The 17,159-nt window shown below is 38.7% G+C and overlaps 1 protein-coding gene across 3 annotated transcripts in view; it reads right to left on the bottom strand.

Moving 5' to 3' along the window:
• The window catches only part of RSU1 (Ras suppressor protein 1), a 132,933-nt gene that overhangs the window by 57,206 nt on the left and 58,568 nt on the right, over positions 1 to 17,159 (bottom strand). For all 3 annotated transcript variants that reach the window (XM_081345676.1, XM_081345677.1, XM_081345678.1), the window contains one exon: positions 13,194 to 13,326. In XM_081345676.1, the coding sequence (XP_081201802.1) occupies positions 13,194 to 13,326 (133 nt within the window). The remainder of the gene's footprint in view (positions 1 to 13,193; positions 13,327 to 17,159) is intronic.

The following is a 17,159-nucleotide window of genomic DNA, read 5'->3' as shown; positions in this document are numbered from 1 at the left end:
TGGGCGCGCCAGACCTATGGAACTGCTTGCCGGTTGAGCTCCGGATGGCCCCCGACCTTCGCTCCTTCCGGCGCGATTTATAAAAACTTATCTATTTGAACAATCTGGCCTGGTCTGATGGGTTTGGGGTTGGATCTAGTTTTAACACAGTTTTAATTATTGTATTAGATTGGGCATAACTACTGTATTTAATTCTTTTTAACTTCTTTTAACTTTTTTATTCATATTTTGATATTTATTGCCCTGTACACCGCCCTGAGTCCTTCAGGAGAAGGGCGGTATAAAAATTTAATAAATAAATAAATAAATAAATAAATAAATAAATAAATAAATAAATAAATAAATAAATAAATAAATAATTGGGGTGCTGCGTCTGAGAAGGCTCTGCTCATGGCCTCTGTTCTATAAACCAAACCAGGGGGACCATCTGGTTTAAATGGATGGTAAACAAAGATGATTAGGGGGCTGGAGGCTAAAACATATGACAAATGTTTGTGGGAATTGGGTACGTCTAGCTTAGTGAAAAGAACTAAGTGGTGACATGATAGCAGTGTTCCAATATTTGGTGGGCTGCCACAAAGAAGGGGTCAACCTATTTTCCAAAGCATCAGAAGGCAATAATAGATGGAAACTAATCAAGAAGAAAACCAGTCTAGAACTAAGGACTTGTGAAAACAACTAACCAGTGAAAAGGCTTGCCCTGAGAAGTTGTGGATGCTGCATCACTGGAGGCTTTTAAGAAGTGATTGGATATTCCATTGTCTGGAATAGTATAGATGCCCTGCTTGAGCAGGGGGTTGGACTAAAGACCTCAAAGGTCTCTTCCAACTCTTATTCTTCGAGAAGCACTGTCAACCTCTCCCTCTCCCCTCATCCTTTCCTGGGCACAGAGAGAGGGAGGGAGGGAGGGAAGGAAGGAAGGTGGGAGGGAGGGAAACAGGAAGAAAGAAAGGAGATGGGAATGAAAAGGAGGGAGGCAGGGAAGGAAGGAAGGAAGGAAGGAAGGAAGGAAGGAAGGAAGGAAGGAAGGAAGGAAGGAAGGAAGGAAGGAGAGAGAGTGATTAAAATGAGGGAGGGAAGGTCTGAGGGAAGGTCTGCCTTAGCACTTGGCCACCAGCAGCCCTGTTGCCTTTCGCCATCCCATGGTGGTCTCCCATCCTATTGCTGAGGATCCTTTGGTTACAAGGCCAGGTCTCTTCACATAGAGAGGGAGTGGGCTTCCCTCTGACCCATGAACTTTGCCCTTCTGCATCCACCATGAGGAACCTGGCCAAGGAGAGCAAGCATAGCAGCAGTCTCAAGGAGGAGATAAGCACAAACGGGCACCCACTTGGGGAAGTGCAGCTAGGCTACGCAGGGCTGTGGGGTCCTAATACTGTGGGATCTCAAGGGCCAGGCTGGGCAGTTGACCTCTGCTGCCCAGGGCTCTGGGCAGTCTGTACCACTATCCAGGCACCCCCTGCATGGCCTGAGGCTCAGTGAGGCTCCTCCAGTGGACTATGCCCTGGTGCTCACCCTGATCCCACTCCCCTCCCCCAGACACCTACGGATCTGCCCCAGTTCTGCCCAGGTGCCCCTGACGCGAGTGATGTCAAGCTGGCCATGCCCACCCAGTAGGCCATGCCCATGCCAGCCATGCCCATCCAGTAGGCTGAATCCGGCCCCTGAGGGCAACCACATTGCTGATGCGGCCCTCAATGAAATTGAGTTTGACACCCCTGGCCTTTGTAGATGGTCCCTCATTCAAATACTAACCAATAATGGTTTTTAAATTAGAAGCATCTGCTTTGTTTCTAATGTTTCAAAGTCTGAATACATTGGTGAATTATCTCATTAAAGAGAGAAAGAAAAAGGCAGGGCTTTTGGCAGTAATACAGAAACAATTTGACATTGTCTTCTCCTAGGAAGTTCAACCTACAATCTGTACTTCAGCCCTGATATTTCATAGTGGTTTCCTACCCAAGTACTCTTTAGGTCAGTCCCTGTTCAGCGTATGAGTTCAGACAAGGATTAGCCAATTATCCTGGAATTTTGTAAAATACACATTTATCAGAATTCATTTTTGAAACAGTTCATTGGTTCAGAAGAGCATAACTTCCCAAATTTTAACTGATTATAAGAGTATGGTACAAAAATATAACTAGAGAAGCCATGGTGGCACAATGATTAGAATGCAGCATTGCAGGCTAACTCCACCCACAGATTGGAGTTTCCTGCACAAGGTTGATTCAGCTTTTCATCCTTCCCAAGTCAGTAAAATAAGGACCCAGAATGTTGGAATTGTAAATTGCTCAGAGGATGCTTTAAAGCATTATGAAGCAATATATGAGTCTAAGTATTATTGCTATTGCTATTAAAACTGAGATAAGTGTTGGAAGAATTGGGAAGTATTTATACATTTTTCATTACCACAAAACAAGCAATTCAAATTATTTGAAAATTGATCAGTCATGCTGCCATGAATTTGTTAGTACAGTGACCGTTTATCATTGAGGAATTCTTGATCAAAGCAAATTATGGCTAGCATTTATTCCCCATCAAAATAGGTCTGCTGAGAAATAAGGGATGGGAACTATTTAACTTTCTGTGAGAACCAGGCGTCTTTAAAGCTTTGTATACTTAAGCAAGTAAGACTCTTCATGCAACATATTATTATAAGTTAATTTTTAGGAAAAAATGAAAATGTCCTGCTGGGGTGGTATTAGGATGTGGTGCATTTTAAGAATATGTATAACCTTACTAATAAGAATAATACTAGCTTATTTTGCTTAAAATAATAACTAAAAATTAAATATTGCACAATAAAAGGACAGATACCCTTACACTGAAGGTCTACCATTGATAAACCACGTTTTCAAAAGTATAGCAACATCCTGATAAGAAAGTCACTTGGTTTTTCCCATTTTTCAAATTAAAACATAGTTGGACAGCATTTAAATAATTAGCCAAAGTTTCTGATTTCTTATTACTTTTGCTGTATTATGCATACTGTACTATACAGTAGCCCCTTCATGGATTACTGGACAGGAATGGGTGAATTTAATTCAGATGACCATCAGGTATACTACTGCGGGCAAGAATCCCTCAGAAGAAATGGAGTAGCCTTCATAGTCAATAAAAGAGTAGGAAAAGCTATACTGGGATATAATCCTCAAAATGACAGAATGATCTCAGTTCGAATCCAAGGCAAACCATTCAATATCACAGTAGTCCAAGTCTATGCCCCAACCACCAGTGCTGAAGAGGATGAAGTTGACCGGTTCTATGAAGCCCTACAGCACCTTATAGAACTAACACCAAAAACTGATGTCCTTATCATCATGGGGGATTGGAATGCTAAAGTAGGAAGCCAAAAGATAACCGGAATAACAGGCAGGTTTGGCCTTGGAGTACAAAATGAAGCAGGGCACAGGCTGATAGAATTTTGTCAAGAGAATAGGATGGTCATAGCAAACACTCTTTTCCAACAACCCAAAAGACGGCTCTACACATGGACATCACCAGACGGTCAACACAGAAATCAGATTGACTATATGCTCTGCAGCCAAACATGGAGAACCTCTATTCAGTCAGTAAAAACAAGACCAGGAACTGACTGTGGCTCAGACCATGAGCTTCTCATTGCAAAGTTTAGGCTTAAACTGAAGAAAGTAGGGAAAAGCGCTAGGCCACCCAGGTATGAATTAAATCATATCCCTGTTGAATATACAGTAGAGGTGACAAATAGATTTAAGGAATTAGATCTGATAGACAGAGTGCCTGAAGAACTATGGACAGAGGTTCGCAACATTATAGAACAGGTAGCAACCAAAACCATCCCAAAGAAAAAGAAATGCAAGAAAGCAAAATGGCTGTCTGAGGAAGCTTTGCAAATAGCTGAGGAAAGGAGGGAAGTGAAAGGCAAGGGAGAAAAAGAAAGATACGTCCAATTGAATGCAGATTTCCAGAGAATAGCTAGAAGAGATAAGAATGCCTTCTTAAATGAACAGTGCAAAGAAATAGAAGAAAACAATAGAATACGGAGGACCAGAGATCTTTTCAAGAAAATTGGAGAGATGAAGGGAACGTTTAATGCAAAAATGGACATGATAAGGACCAAAATAGCAGGGACCTAACAGAGGCAGAAGAGATTAAGAAGAGGTGGCAAAATTACACAGAAGAACTATACAAGAATGAGCTTAACATCCCTAATAATCACAATGAGGTGGTCACTGACCTCGAGCCAGACATCCTAGAATGTGAAGTGAAGTGGGCCTTAGAAAAGCTGAGCAACAACAAAGCTAGTGGAGGTGACAGTATTCCAGCTGAGCTATTCAAAATCTTAAAAGACGATGCAGTAAAAGTGCTACACTCAATTTGCCAGCAAATTTGGAAAACTCAACAGTGGCCACAGGATTGGAAAAGATCAGTTTACATTCCAATTCCAAAGTCAGTGCCAAAGAATGTTCAAACTATTGCACCATTTCACTCATTTCACATGCCAGTAAAGTTATACTTAAAATCCTACAAGCTAGACTCCAGCAGTATGTGGATCGAGAACTACCAGAAGTACAGGTAGGATTTTGAAGAGGCAGAGGAACTAGAGATCAAATCATGGAGAAAGCTAGAGAGTTCCAGAAAAACATCTACTTCTGTGTCATTGACTATGCTAAAGCCTTTGATTGTGTGGATCATAACAAACTGTGGCAAGTTCTTAAAGAGATGGGCGTACCAGACCATCTTATTTGTCTCTTGAGAAACCTATATGCGGGTCAAGAAGCAACAGTGAGAACTGGACACAGAATCACTGATTGGTTCAAAATTGGGAAAGGAGTCCGGCAAGGCTGTATACTGTCACCCTGCCTATTTAACTTATATGCAGAGCACATCATGAGAAAGGCAGGGCTTGATGAATCAAAAGTTGGAATTAAGATTGCCGGAAGAAACATCAACAACCTAAGATATGCAGATGATACCACTCTAATGGCAGAAAGTGAAGAGGAACTAAAGAGCCTCTTGTTGCGGGTGAAGAAGGAGAGTGCAAAACGTGAGTTGAAACTTAACATTAAGAAAACCAAGATCATGGCATCCGGCCCTGTCAATTCCTGGCAAATAGATGGGGAAGAAATGGAGGTAGTGACAGATTTTATTTTCCTGGGCTCCAAGATCACTGCAGATGGGGACTGTAGCTAAGAAATTAAAAGACGCTTGCTCCTTGGGTGGGAAAGCCATGGCAAATCTAGACAGCACACTAAAAAGCAGAGATATCACCCTGTCAACAAAAGTGTGTATAGTCAAGGCTATGGTCTTCCCAGTTGCAATGTATGGCAGTGAAAGGTGGACCATAAAAAAGGCTGAGCGCCAAAGAATTGAGGCCTTTGAACTGTGGTGCTGGAGAAAACTCCTGTGAGTCCCTTGGACTGCAAGGCGATCAAACCGGTCAGTCCTGGAGGAGATCAACCCTGACTGCTCTTTAGAAGGCCAGATCCTGAAGCTAAAACTCAAATACTTTGGCTACCTAATGAGAAGGAAGGACTCACTGGAGAAGAGCCTAATGCTGGGAAAGATTGAGGGCAATAGAAGAAGGGGACGACATGAGGTGGCTGGATGGAGTCACTGAAGCAGTAGGCGTGAGCTTAAATGGACTCCAGAAGATGGTAGAGGACAGGAAGGCCTGGAGGAACGTTGTCCATAGGGTCGCGATGGGTCGGACACGACTTCGCAGCTAACAACTATACAGTAGACTGAAAAAGTAGTTATTTTAGACTTTAAATAGCATTTGTTTACTAAAATAAAATTAAGATTTAAGCTAAATTGCAAATTAGTCAAGTTAATTTGAAATAATATCCATTATCCTGTTCACTAGATAAAAAGTTCACAATGCAAGAATGACTTCTCAGTTACCAGATAGCCCTCAACAGCCAAGTAAAAACTGCCTGGGATAACATAAAAGTCTTGCACAATATGAAGCTTGAAATAAGAAACTGGAGCTCAATAAAAATCCAGTATGTAATAAACCAAGATATTACTGTGTAGAGAATAGAAATTGCAGAGTGTTCTCTTTTATTATAAAAATGCTGCTTTTTAATTTATGTCTCAAATAGAAATAGGCAATGTACATAGTAACTCTTCTTGCCCATTGTAAATATGATGAACCATCCAAGTGATTTTGAAATTATAAAGGGATTAAGAATTTCCCAATCTTTAGTACTGTCTTTCCTTAGCTTAGCTTCTGAACTGTTCCATTTCCAGCATTAGTGTAATGGTATGTAGGAAAGACATTGGGAGATGGGGAAGAACAATCAGATTAGAGGGTGCATAGCCTGCAGTTTCATAAAGGGGAAGAGAAAGAAATTCACAAAGGAGTCTCCCTAACTTATCAGGCTGTAAAAGAGACATGGAAAATCTATACTTTCAAGACTTTCAGGATTCTGTTAATGTAACCTTACAATAAAATAGAATTAGTTTATCTGGTCATATTGTTATATGGATTATAAGTAGTCATTGATTTATAACCATTCATTTAGCAACCATTTGAAGTTACAACAGCCCACTAAAAAAATTACAAGCAGTCCTCATACTTACAACTGTTACAGCTTCCTCACAGTCACATGATCAAAAATTGGGCATTTGGCATGTATTTATGATGGTTGCAGCATCCTGGGGTCATGTGATAGCCATTTGCAATCTTTCTAGACATCTTCTAACAAGCAAAGTCAACGAAGGAAGTCAGATTTGCTTAATGCCTCATGATCCACTTAACAACTGCAGTAATTAGTTTAACATCTATGGCAACAATGGTAATAAAATTGGATGTGACTTAAACAACTGTCTTGCTTAGCAATTCTGATTCCACTTGTCTACCTATACATATGAAAGCTGATAATTAATTTCTTTCTGCATCGTTATCCCATAGTGCATTAACTCACATCAACAAAAGAATGCTAGCTAGTTAAACACTGAGATAAACCTTTCATTGTCTGGGAAAGGTGAAAGGATTTAATTCTGTGATGGACATTTTGTGGAATACAATGTCATTTTCAAGATTTCAGGGATCCTCAGGATTTTATTCCTGCCACTGGAAAATTAAATTTGGGACAAATGAACAGGCATCTTTTGTGTAGGTGTCTCTACCTCCAGATTTAAAAAACAGAAAAACATTTCACTCTTCAGCTGCATACCTCTGTGGCCCACAGGGGCAAAAAAAGTAATTTAAAAGGCCCAGGCTGATCTATCCACTCAAGCAATGGCAGATGCAAATTATCAAACACCTATATCACTTGAAATAATAATCTGACTAGAATGAGAATTGGAGCCCAATTATATCTGGAGGACCAAGCATCCCCCAACACTCTTTTGTGTAATGACATGATGTCACCAAGGAGACTTCTCTTGGGAGAAAACTGCAGATACTGTCATTAATTTTTCTTCTTTATAATACAGAACTGTTTATAGATGGTCCCTGTATTATAGAACTGTTTATAGATGATCCCTGTGTTAACCATTATGAATAATCTAAAGGGAGATATAAAAGCAGTATGTAACTTCAATAAGGCATTAAATATTAAATGTGTTCTAAAAATTTGGGTTCACTCAAGTTTTTTAGACGTCACTAAATAATTCTTTCTGGAGTTCAGCACTGACTTTTTATAAAACAGACTCTATTTCTGAAACAACATTTGGCAGTGATATATAGCCCCTAGAAGCATCCAAGTGAAAGAACAAGCCCTTGTACAGTATATTTCTATCCCAACATTTTAGAATTTTCTTATTTGGATGAAGACAAAAGAAGACTATATACAAGAGATGAATCAAAGGTAACCATTTTTAAAACTACTTATTTTCTGAAATTCTGATCCTAAGTAATTTGGTTGCCAAAACTAAAGATTTTTTAGTTTTGTCCTATTTCCTATGTGGAAGGTTCCTTTTCACTTATTAAATATTAAAATTTATTTGTCATATTAATATCATTTGGCATCACATGAAGAAGCTGAGAAGATAATTCAACTATTGCAGTGTTGGACTATAGATACAAAGAGCCTTCTGATGTTGATCATTCTGAGGACTGACCATTTTTCAAACATGGTGCTGAATTACTCTGGTTCACAAGGTTAATTCTAGAAGTTAATTCCACAATGGTAATGAAGTAAAACACTTCTTAAGAACTGCATGAAGTGAAATGACAAGGTCACTGAAGGAAACAGCAACTCTCAAAGCAAGTGTGAAAAAACCCTGTATGTTTAGTATAACAGTTATGCAGAATAAAGCAAAGAGTGAAAAACACTGCAACCACTGTAATAAAAGCTCTAGCTGAGATGAGATAATCAGACAGCGACTTCAAAATCAGGACCATAAATGAGATCACTGAAATAATATGTTGTTCAGAAAAAAGAGCTCTTGGTTGCACATAGTGAAATAATCAGGACAATATAATTAATATGCATATCATATTTGGAAAATGTCCTCTTGCTTCATGACGTTTAGCCACTAAGGCCAATCCCTAATATCCTTATCACATTAAAACCTTACCACCAAATTACTAATTCTATTATACCAATTTTGAATAGTGTTTCAGGACTGCAATTATTCAAAGGAATTTAATTTTGTTTTGTTTTAAACATTTACATCTATATGCACTTGCTGAGTACATTATAACCAATAAAGTCTACTATTTGTCATGTCTTTGTCACTATCTTTGACATACATGATCCCTTGATTATAATCCCTTGAGAATTATACTTCAAATATAAAAGGTTACTTTGAAAGGTGACTAGGAGCACCAATAAAAACTGTATAATTATTACCTTCAAAGGAAAGGCTTTAGCATTATGGCTTATAAGAAGTAGAAAGTTCTGGTCTTTCTCCCAAGGGAGGAATAAGCTTAAATTAGACATAGTCATCCTAGGAGATATTTTTTCCTAATGTGGAGCCCCCTAGATCAGAATATAACTCTCAGCTTTCCCAACCACATCTTTTGAGTGCATTTTGGGGAAGGCATCATGATATTATAAGCCAATCATCCATTTTGTTATGGATTTGACGAATGCATCTCTTTTCTCTGTATCTTTTCCCTTATACTTCCTTTTCTGTGTCTTTTCAGTTTATCAGCTTGCTAACCAGATGTATCTTTTGAAAATGCAATAAAGCAATAAGCAAGCAAAAACAATATTGGATTATATGGAACATTTAAATAATGTCTCTTGCCTCTAAGAACTAAACACAAAACCAAGTCAAAAAAAGCATAAAAGAAATACATTATAGTATGTTGTTTCAAAGGAAAAAAACTGCTTTAACACAATGTGGTGTGCTACAAAAAGTATCATATTTTAATGGAATATATTCTCATATTAGCTTTGGAATTTCAAACCATAGTCCAGAATTATTATTTATTAGATGTTTATTTTATTACATGGACAACTATCAAAAATACCCTTTTCTTGTTTTCATGTATAATCTTCCACAACTATTTCCTTTTTAATTCAATCCAAGTTCCCTAAGTATTATTTGATACCAGGCTCAAGGTTGACTCAGCCTTCCATCCTTCTGAGGTAGGTAAAATGAGGACCCAGATTGTTGGGGGCAATTAAGCTGACTTTGTAATAATGCCGCTTGGGGGTGTGTGAAAGCCCTAATAAGCAGGCATATACATAGAATGAAGGCTACTGCTAAGCTTGTAAGCCGCCCTGAGTCTTCGGAGAAGGGCGGGATATAAATGGAATTTAAAAAAAAACACCTCTGCTGCAGATACAAAGAGCTTAGAGTTACTTCTATCCCAAAATTTCTGTCCCTGAAACTACCTGGAAGAGAACCTGACATGACTTAAAAGGACATCTTTAAAAAGTACATTGCATCAAAAATTCTCATCCATTAAAGATCCATTATGTTCTCTGGCTAATTACAACTTCTTGTATGTTAAGACAATGGCTCACTGCAATATTACTGGATTTACGTCTCATTTAACACAGCCAGACATTTTTTTTATGGTTTCATCATAATTCCTAACATATGGCGGTTGCAATTGACATATACTCTAATCCATGGGAGGGAAATTCATTCACTACTGAAGGCCTCATTGAAAATGCATCATGAACCAGAAGGTGATAGCTTATTTCAATAATTTATGCACTTTAATTCCTTTTTTTAGCTATGGCACTTCCAAACACAGAGCTGATATGCTACTCTCAAATACTTTCTGTTTTTGTAATATGTGTCAAATAAACAACATTCTAGGACAACTTGTGAATCTGTTTTATCTGTATAAATTATCAATAATCAGTGAGATACTCAGTAACTGGTAGGAATAGATCTGACATAAACCTACTTGGCTAAAAAGGTGGATACTGGGGAAGACAGAATTGATGATGGGAAGTAGGAAATGTTTTTTGATCCAGGGTGATACTACCCAAATATTCTACTCCCTCAGAAAAAGGTAACTTTGATAGCCATAGATTCACATCTAAACAGTGATCTAAGGACATAATTAAGCTTTACTGATAAAATTTGTTTATACCAATGTGAAGGCATATTTATTCCACTAACATCATTAACTGGAGGGCTAGTCCTGTTTCTTCAAATGTAATATTCCACAGCTGGGTTAGGTCTGTTCTGGATTGTGTCTGTAAACCCTTTGAAAAGAAAACAGGACTGTAGACTCGGAATGTTCCTTATATATTCCACTTGAATTTTCCTTTCAGAATATTCAGGAAATAATCTCCTCCCGCCATGCCGTTGATCACACTGATGTATCTCACCCACAAGCCAAAGATACTCCAACTCTTGCACCGCTCACTACTCCCAGAATTTTCTTCCTTTTTCCTTCTGATAATCCCAAGTCATTTTTATGTTACCCTACACCAATGACTCTCTCTGACTCTCTGTGACTAAGGGACGCGGTGGCTCAGTGGGTTAGGACGCTGAGCTTGTCGATCAGAAGGTCAGCAGTTTGGCGGGTCGAATCCCGAGTGCCGCGTAACAGAGTGAGCGCCTGTTACTCGTCCCAGCTTCTGCCCACCTAGCAGTTCGAAAGCACGTAAAAATGCAAGTAGAAAAATAGGGACCACTACGGTGGGAAGGTAACAGCGTTCCGTGCGCCTTTGGCGTCTAGTCATGCCGGCCACATGACCACGGAGACGTCCTCGGACAAGAGCTGGCTCTTCGGCTTTGAAATGGAGATCACTTTACCTTTACCTTTACACCAATGAACAAAGAATGCTTCTCAATAAATTCTAAGTGAAAGTTAAGCAAATCATGGAGAAAATATATCTATGTAGTCACTAAGACTAAAAAAATGACTTGATATCAATCAGTCAAAGCCATCCATCCAATGGAAAAAGTTAACATGTAATGTTTCACATGATTGATCAAGAAATTTCATGAGCACCATCACAAATGTGAACTCAGTTTGCCATATAAAGGAACATATTTTAAATTTTATCTAAACAATTTATGTCATGTGATCATTTGTTTTCAAACGCACTTTCATAGACAATAGGAACAGAATACAAAAACATGACCTTAACTTTAAAAGATACTAGACAACCTGTGCCCTTCTGGTTATGATTTCAGAGATATTTCTTTACGTAAATAGGAACGAGGGCAAAAAGGCAGTGAGAGCAGTAGCGACTTTTAACTTTCTCCCAGCTTCCTATTGTGTTCCTTACGGGATTCTGGTGGGGAGCAGAAATTTTCCTTCCTTCCTCCCCTCTCCTCCTCTCCCCTTCCAAGCAGGCAGATAAGTAAGTGATTGTGAGAATGGCTGGGAAACTGATGGAATGTTGTAAATGAAGACAAAAAAGCAGCAGGAACAGAAGCAACTTTCAACTTCCTACTGGCTTTCTCATTGATGATGCTTGTGGAAAGCTGGCAGGGAGCATCATTCCTTTCCTTCTGGGCTGTCACTTTGCTAAGGGCACAGGAACTGCCTGCTACTTTCCTGGAGTGGAAGGAACAAAGGGAATTATGGATTCCTAGCAAAACTGTACCCAATTCCCATCCCAGCATGACCTCAAGGCCCCTTCTATCCAGAGAGGAAGAGGGCTTACCTGTCAACCCCCAGTCAGTCCTATTTCATGGGCAGGCATTTGAGTTGATTCCTCTTATTTCCCTCAATGCCCAGCTTTATTAAGAAATTTAAAATTTCAGCCTCAATTCCAAAGACAATGGTTGCTCATCTGTCAAAATTTGTTGCCAGCCTTTTGGCTGCAAGGGACAGCAGAAGTGGGAAGAGGATGAGCATCTTTTTTTTTAAATTCCATTTATATCCCGCCCTTCTCCAAAGACTCAGGGCAGCTTACAAGCTTAGCAGTAGCCTTCATTCTATGTATATGCCTGTTTATTAGGGCTTTCACACATACCCCAAGCGGCATTATTACAAAGTCAGCTTAACTGCCCCCAACAATCTGGGTCCTCATTTTACCTACCTCGGAAGGATGGAAGGCTGAGTCAACCTTGAGCCTGGTGGGATGCGAACCTGCACTAATTGCAGGCAGCTGGTGTTGCTTAAGGAGGCATTAGCCCACTGCTCCACCAAGGCTCTTCCCTTAAGCAACACAACCTATGAATTTCTGGGAAGTGTAGTTGCAAAGCATGATGGTGCTGAAACACCCATGACTTGCTGAAATTTGATTCCTATGGGAATCATGGATCTTAGCATTCTGTAAGTTATTCTATTTGATTTACCTTGGTTCAAATATTGTTGCCCCGTATCTTCTAATTTTACCCAAGTGAAGGTTACAAACAATAATTAATTCAGCAGTATATAGATAATGTTATTCCATTTATTTAATGTTTACTTAAGGCATATCTTTACTGATATAACATGCAACAATTCTATTTTTTTTCTTCATTCAGAATCTATTTATAAAACTTTTAAAGTTTTGTTGAATCACATGAAGGGTTTAGCTGAAATAAGCTGCAATTGTTTAGATAAGATGCAGGCTGGAAGGAATAAATACTACATGTATATGGGGGGGGGAAACTCCTGTATTGCCACAATCACAAATTAGGGGAAACAAAAACTTAAAAAAAATTATGGTGGCTTGAAATGATGAGAAATGTAACACTATATCTTGAAGACATTAGAATGGCAAAAATAATTTAATTTCAGGGAAATGTTGACCCTTTGGTTTATGAAGAGATGAATAATAGAAAATGTCCTAATAAATATCAGAGCAAGGAACCATGGAACAAAACATATGCAAAAATGCAATACTCACTATTTATATGTTTCTGAACGAATATATTCAAACACATGAGAAACACCCAGTTGGAACTGATCTGCAATAGGAGTTACCCACGGATTATTTTCAGCTTTGAAGACTTGCTTTTGACCAGTCAAATCCAAGTTTCCTGAAAAAATTAAAACAGGAATTTAATATTGTTGAAAAACAGTTGCCACCTGATTACAAGAAGAATATTTTAATACTATCTAGGAAGGAGAAAAGAATAAGAGGAGCAGGAGGAAGCAATAATTGCAACAGTGGAGTAGGGGGTTATTACTTTATTATTTTTATTCCTTTTATATTGTGCTTTTATGTCCTGTAAGCCTTGAGTTGCCATGTGAAAGTAGGCAGCGTATAAATTTTCTAAATAAGTAAATAAAAACAAAAACACAGCCATAGCACCAAGGGCAGTATGAGAATGCAAAATCCTATATACTGAGTAGATCAATATGTGACCTAGAAGAGAGGTGTAAAAATCTATGTTTCTGTCATTCCCTGGGCAGCATTTCTTCTTCCCATTTCTCAGTGTCTTTCTCACATACCAATACAAATATTGGCAACAACTAGAAATGAAGCCCAAGGTCACCAAATGATCAATTTTTTGAGCATCATCACATTTTACTGACTTCTGACATTAATAGTACAGGTAGTCCTCAAGTTACGACAGCTATTGGGACCAAGATTGCAGTCACTAAAGCAGTGTGGTTATAAAGCATAATGTCATGAGACTGTATTACTTAGTGATGGCAATACAATACTGTCATTACAACCTAAGATACAAGGGTTGTTAACCAGGAAATGGCAGGAGTCCCAGCTAAGGAGTACAGGGTACTATCCTTGAGTTGATGGTAGGGGGTGATGGTGTTGGCAGTGCAGCACCAGCACAGGGAGGCAGGGGACAGAAGGTACAGTGTGCACACAAGCATAGGATGCAAAGGCCAGGACGGCAAAAAAAGACCTAGGGGTTCACTGAGTCTGTCCTTTGATTTGTTTCTTTTATTTTTTTCATTTTGGGGGGATGTGTTTATCCCAAGCATATTTAAACTCAGTTACTAATGATTGACCCACTACCTCCACTGGAAGTTGCTTCCAAGCTTCCACTACTCTTTTTGTGAAGTAATACTTTCTAACATTACTTTTGAAGTTACTTCCTGTCAGTTTGAGATTATGCCCCTATGTTCTTAATTTTTGCTTAATATTGAAAATACTGCCTTTTAGAACCTTATTCACACCCTTAATATATTTAAAGTTTTCAGTCATGTCCCCCTACTTTCCCTTCTGTCTTCAGGCTGACCAGATTAAGAGGGAATAGCTGCATAATAGGGAGAAAAAAGAGGCTCAAAAGTGAGTCTAGCCTAGTTTCTCAGACTGTAAAGGACTTGGGGGGAAATTTATACTTTCTTGTAAGATTCTGTTAATGTAGCTTTACAATAAAGTACTGCATGCCTATCTGATTGTGTTTCTGGTCTGATCTATTTAGGAAAGCTGACAATACTACAAATAATGATTACTTGCTCAGTAACCATTGAAACTTACAACGGTGCCGAACAAGAGATACTTATGACTAGTCCTTAAAGTTCCAGCCATCATAGCACTCCCATGGTTATGTGATTGTGATTCAGATACTTGCAACTAACCCATATTTATGCTGGTTGTAGTGTCCACTGTGATCTCCATTTGCAATCTTCCCTGCTATTTTCCCACAAAGTCACAGAGAAAACAGCAGGGAGGTTCCACCTTTTTCCCATAAGTGACTCCCACTGCTTTTCCCCAAAGATCCTGCTGCATCCATCACCAAAGCTCCACAGCACTTGCTTTGCTAGCACTGCTTGCAAATGTGGGACTTTTGACTTCCTGCTGGCTTCCCCATTCACTTTGTTTACTGGAAGCCAGCAGCAAGTCATGGACGCATCAGGTCCTAACCTAACAACCCACAATTCTTGATTAATGACAACAATGAGAATTGCCATCATTAAGCAATGTGGTCACATGTTGTGTCACTTTATCACTGCATTGTTTAGCAGTGGAAAGCCTGGTCCCAACTGCCATTGTAGTGCAAGGAGTATCTATATTAATATTCTCAGCTAATTGTTGCAATGGTACTTGCAATGTGATATCCTTAAAACGTTTGTTCTAAGGATAAATCTTTGTTGATCCATTAATTTCTGTTCATTGGTTCACTGACATTTGGCATCTGCATAGGTAGACAAGCTTCTAATTAATGATTTTAGAAGTTAATGTAAATCATTTTTATTTTGAGTTTGGAAGCAAACTGGAGAGGCTTAGAAATGATGCTATATCGGCATGATTTAATCATAACAGCCATTTCCGATCAGAATTTTCCACTATGATTCTATCTTTCATTTATATTTCCCATGCTCTGTATACTCTATTATGAATAAAAAAGGCTCAGTGTAATTAGAGAAAACCTAACTCATGCAGAAAGGAAGAATAAAATGTTGCCCTAGGAATAGTTGCCATTATCCCAGTACAGGTAGTCCTTAAAACCATTCGTTAATGATTGTTCGAAGTTACAATGGAACTGGAAAAGTGACTCATGACCAGTGGTTAGAATGCAATATTGCAGGCTAAGTCTGTCCACGATCTGGAGCTTGATCCTGACCGGCTCAAGATTGACTCAACCTTCCATTCTTCTGAAGTTGGTAAAATGAGGACTCAGAGTTGTAACCCACTCAGAGAGTGATGTAAAGCACTGTGGGGTGGTATATAAGTCTAAGTGCCATTGCTACTGCTATTTTCACACTTATGACCCTTGCAGCATCCCCATGGTCATGCGACCAAAATGTGGATGCTTGGCAACTGGTTCATATTTATGACAGCTGCAGTTTCTCAAGGTCATGTGATCACCCTTTGTGACCTTCTGATAAGCAAAGTCAATGGGAAAGCCAGATTCACTTAACAACTGTGTTACTAACTTAACAACTACAGTGATTCATTTAACAACTGTGCAAGAAAGGTCATAAAATGGGGCAAAACTCATTTAGCAAATGTCTTGCTTAGCAACAGAAATTTTGGGCTCAATTGGGGTTGTAAATCAAGCACTACCTGTAATGCTCTTCTGCCAGATATTCAAATCTTTTCTTAAGAAGTAACTTGTAGGAAGCAATTCAGTCCTCAGTCAGTCCCATGAACACCCCTAATTCACCCTTTATTAGAGGCTGGAACAGTATTTCTGTTTTAACAAGGATCAGACAGTGGGATTAAGCACTATGACTAAGAGAATCTAATAAGCAAAAGGCGGGGTTGTCTAAATCTATGCTAGCTAGTTCAAACAAGAGTTGAAGAAGCAAGCCAGTACTGTGATTAGTGGTAACCCTCTGACCAAAGCTGCTACGAAAACCATATTTCATTCAAAGGCTTATTCTGCAATTGTATATTGGATTTTCCATTTTATTACCTGCAGAAAAGAACCACAGAACTTGTCTCAAAAGCCACCCACACAGTAACCACTACTTACAATTCAGCAAGTGCTATGTTACTTCTGGGATAAAGGAAAAAATCAGCCTACTGCAATTGCACAACCTAAGTAAAATTCATACTTCAAAAATTTCACCTGGGAAGAGGATAGGATTCTAATTTTGCACAGGTTGAAAAGTTCATACTAAATCAGACATACATATATAGTTTGGCTTTTCTCACTGGTTATATACAGTATTTAAAATGAATTGCTGAACTTTAAGTTAGTGAAATACATTCATATCAGAAAAGAGATAATTATCTATTTGGTGACCTGAACTCTGTGATACTTTGGTAGAAAAAAGCTAGCCTTTTATGCATAATGGGACATTTATAAAAAGGGCAGAAAATTAGGGTTATTATTTATTTTTGTCAGGGTTTTAAGGGCTTTATTTGGATTTTCTGCAACAAGGTCTAAAATATCTTGAGGAAGTTTCTCCCCCCTACCCCCCAAAAAATTAATTCACATGTTATCTAACAAAA

Source organism: Vipera berus, assembly GCF_964194415.1.
Source record: "Vipera berus genome assembly, chromosome: Z".
NCBI lineage: Eukaryota > Metazoa > Chordata > Lepidosauria > Squamata > Viperidae > Vipera > Vipera berus.
This window is presented reverse-complemented; position numbering and strand designations above follow the sequence as displayed.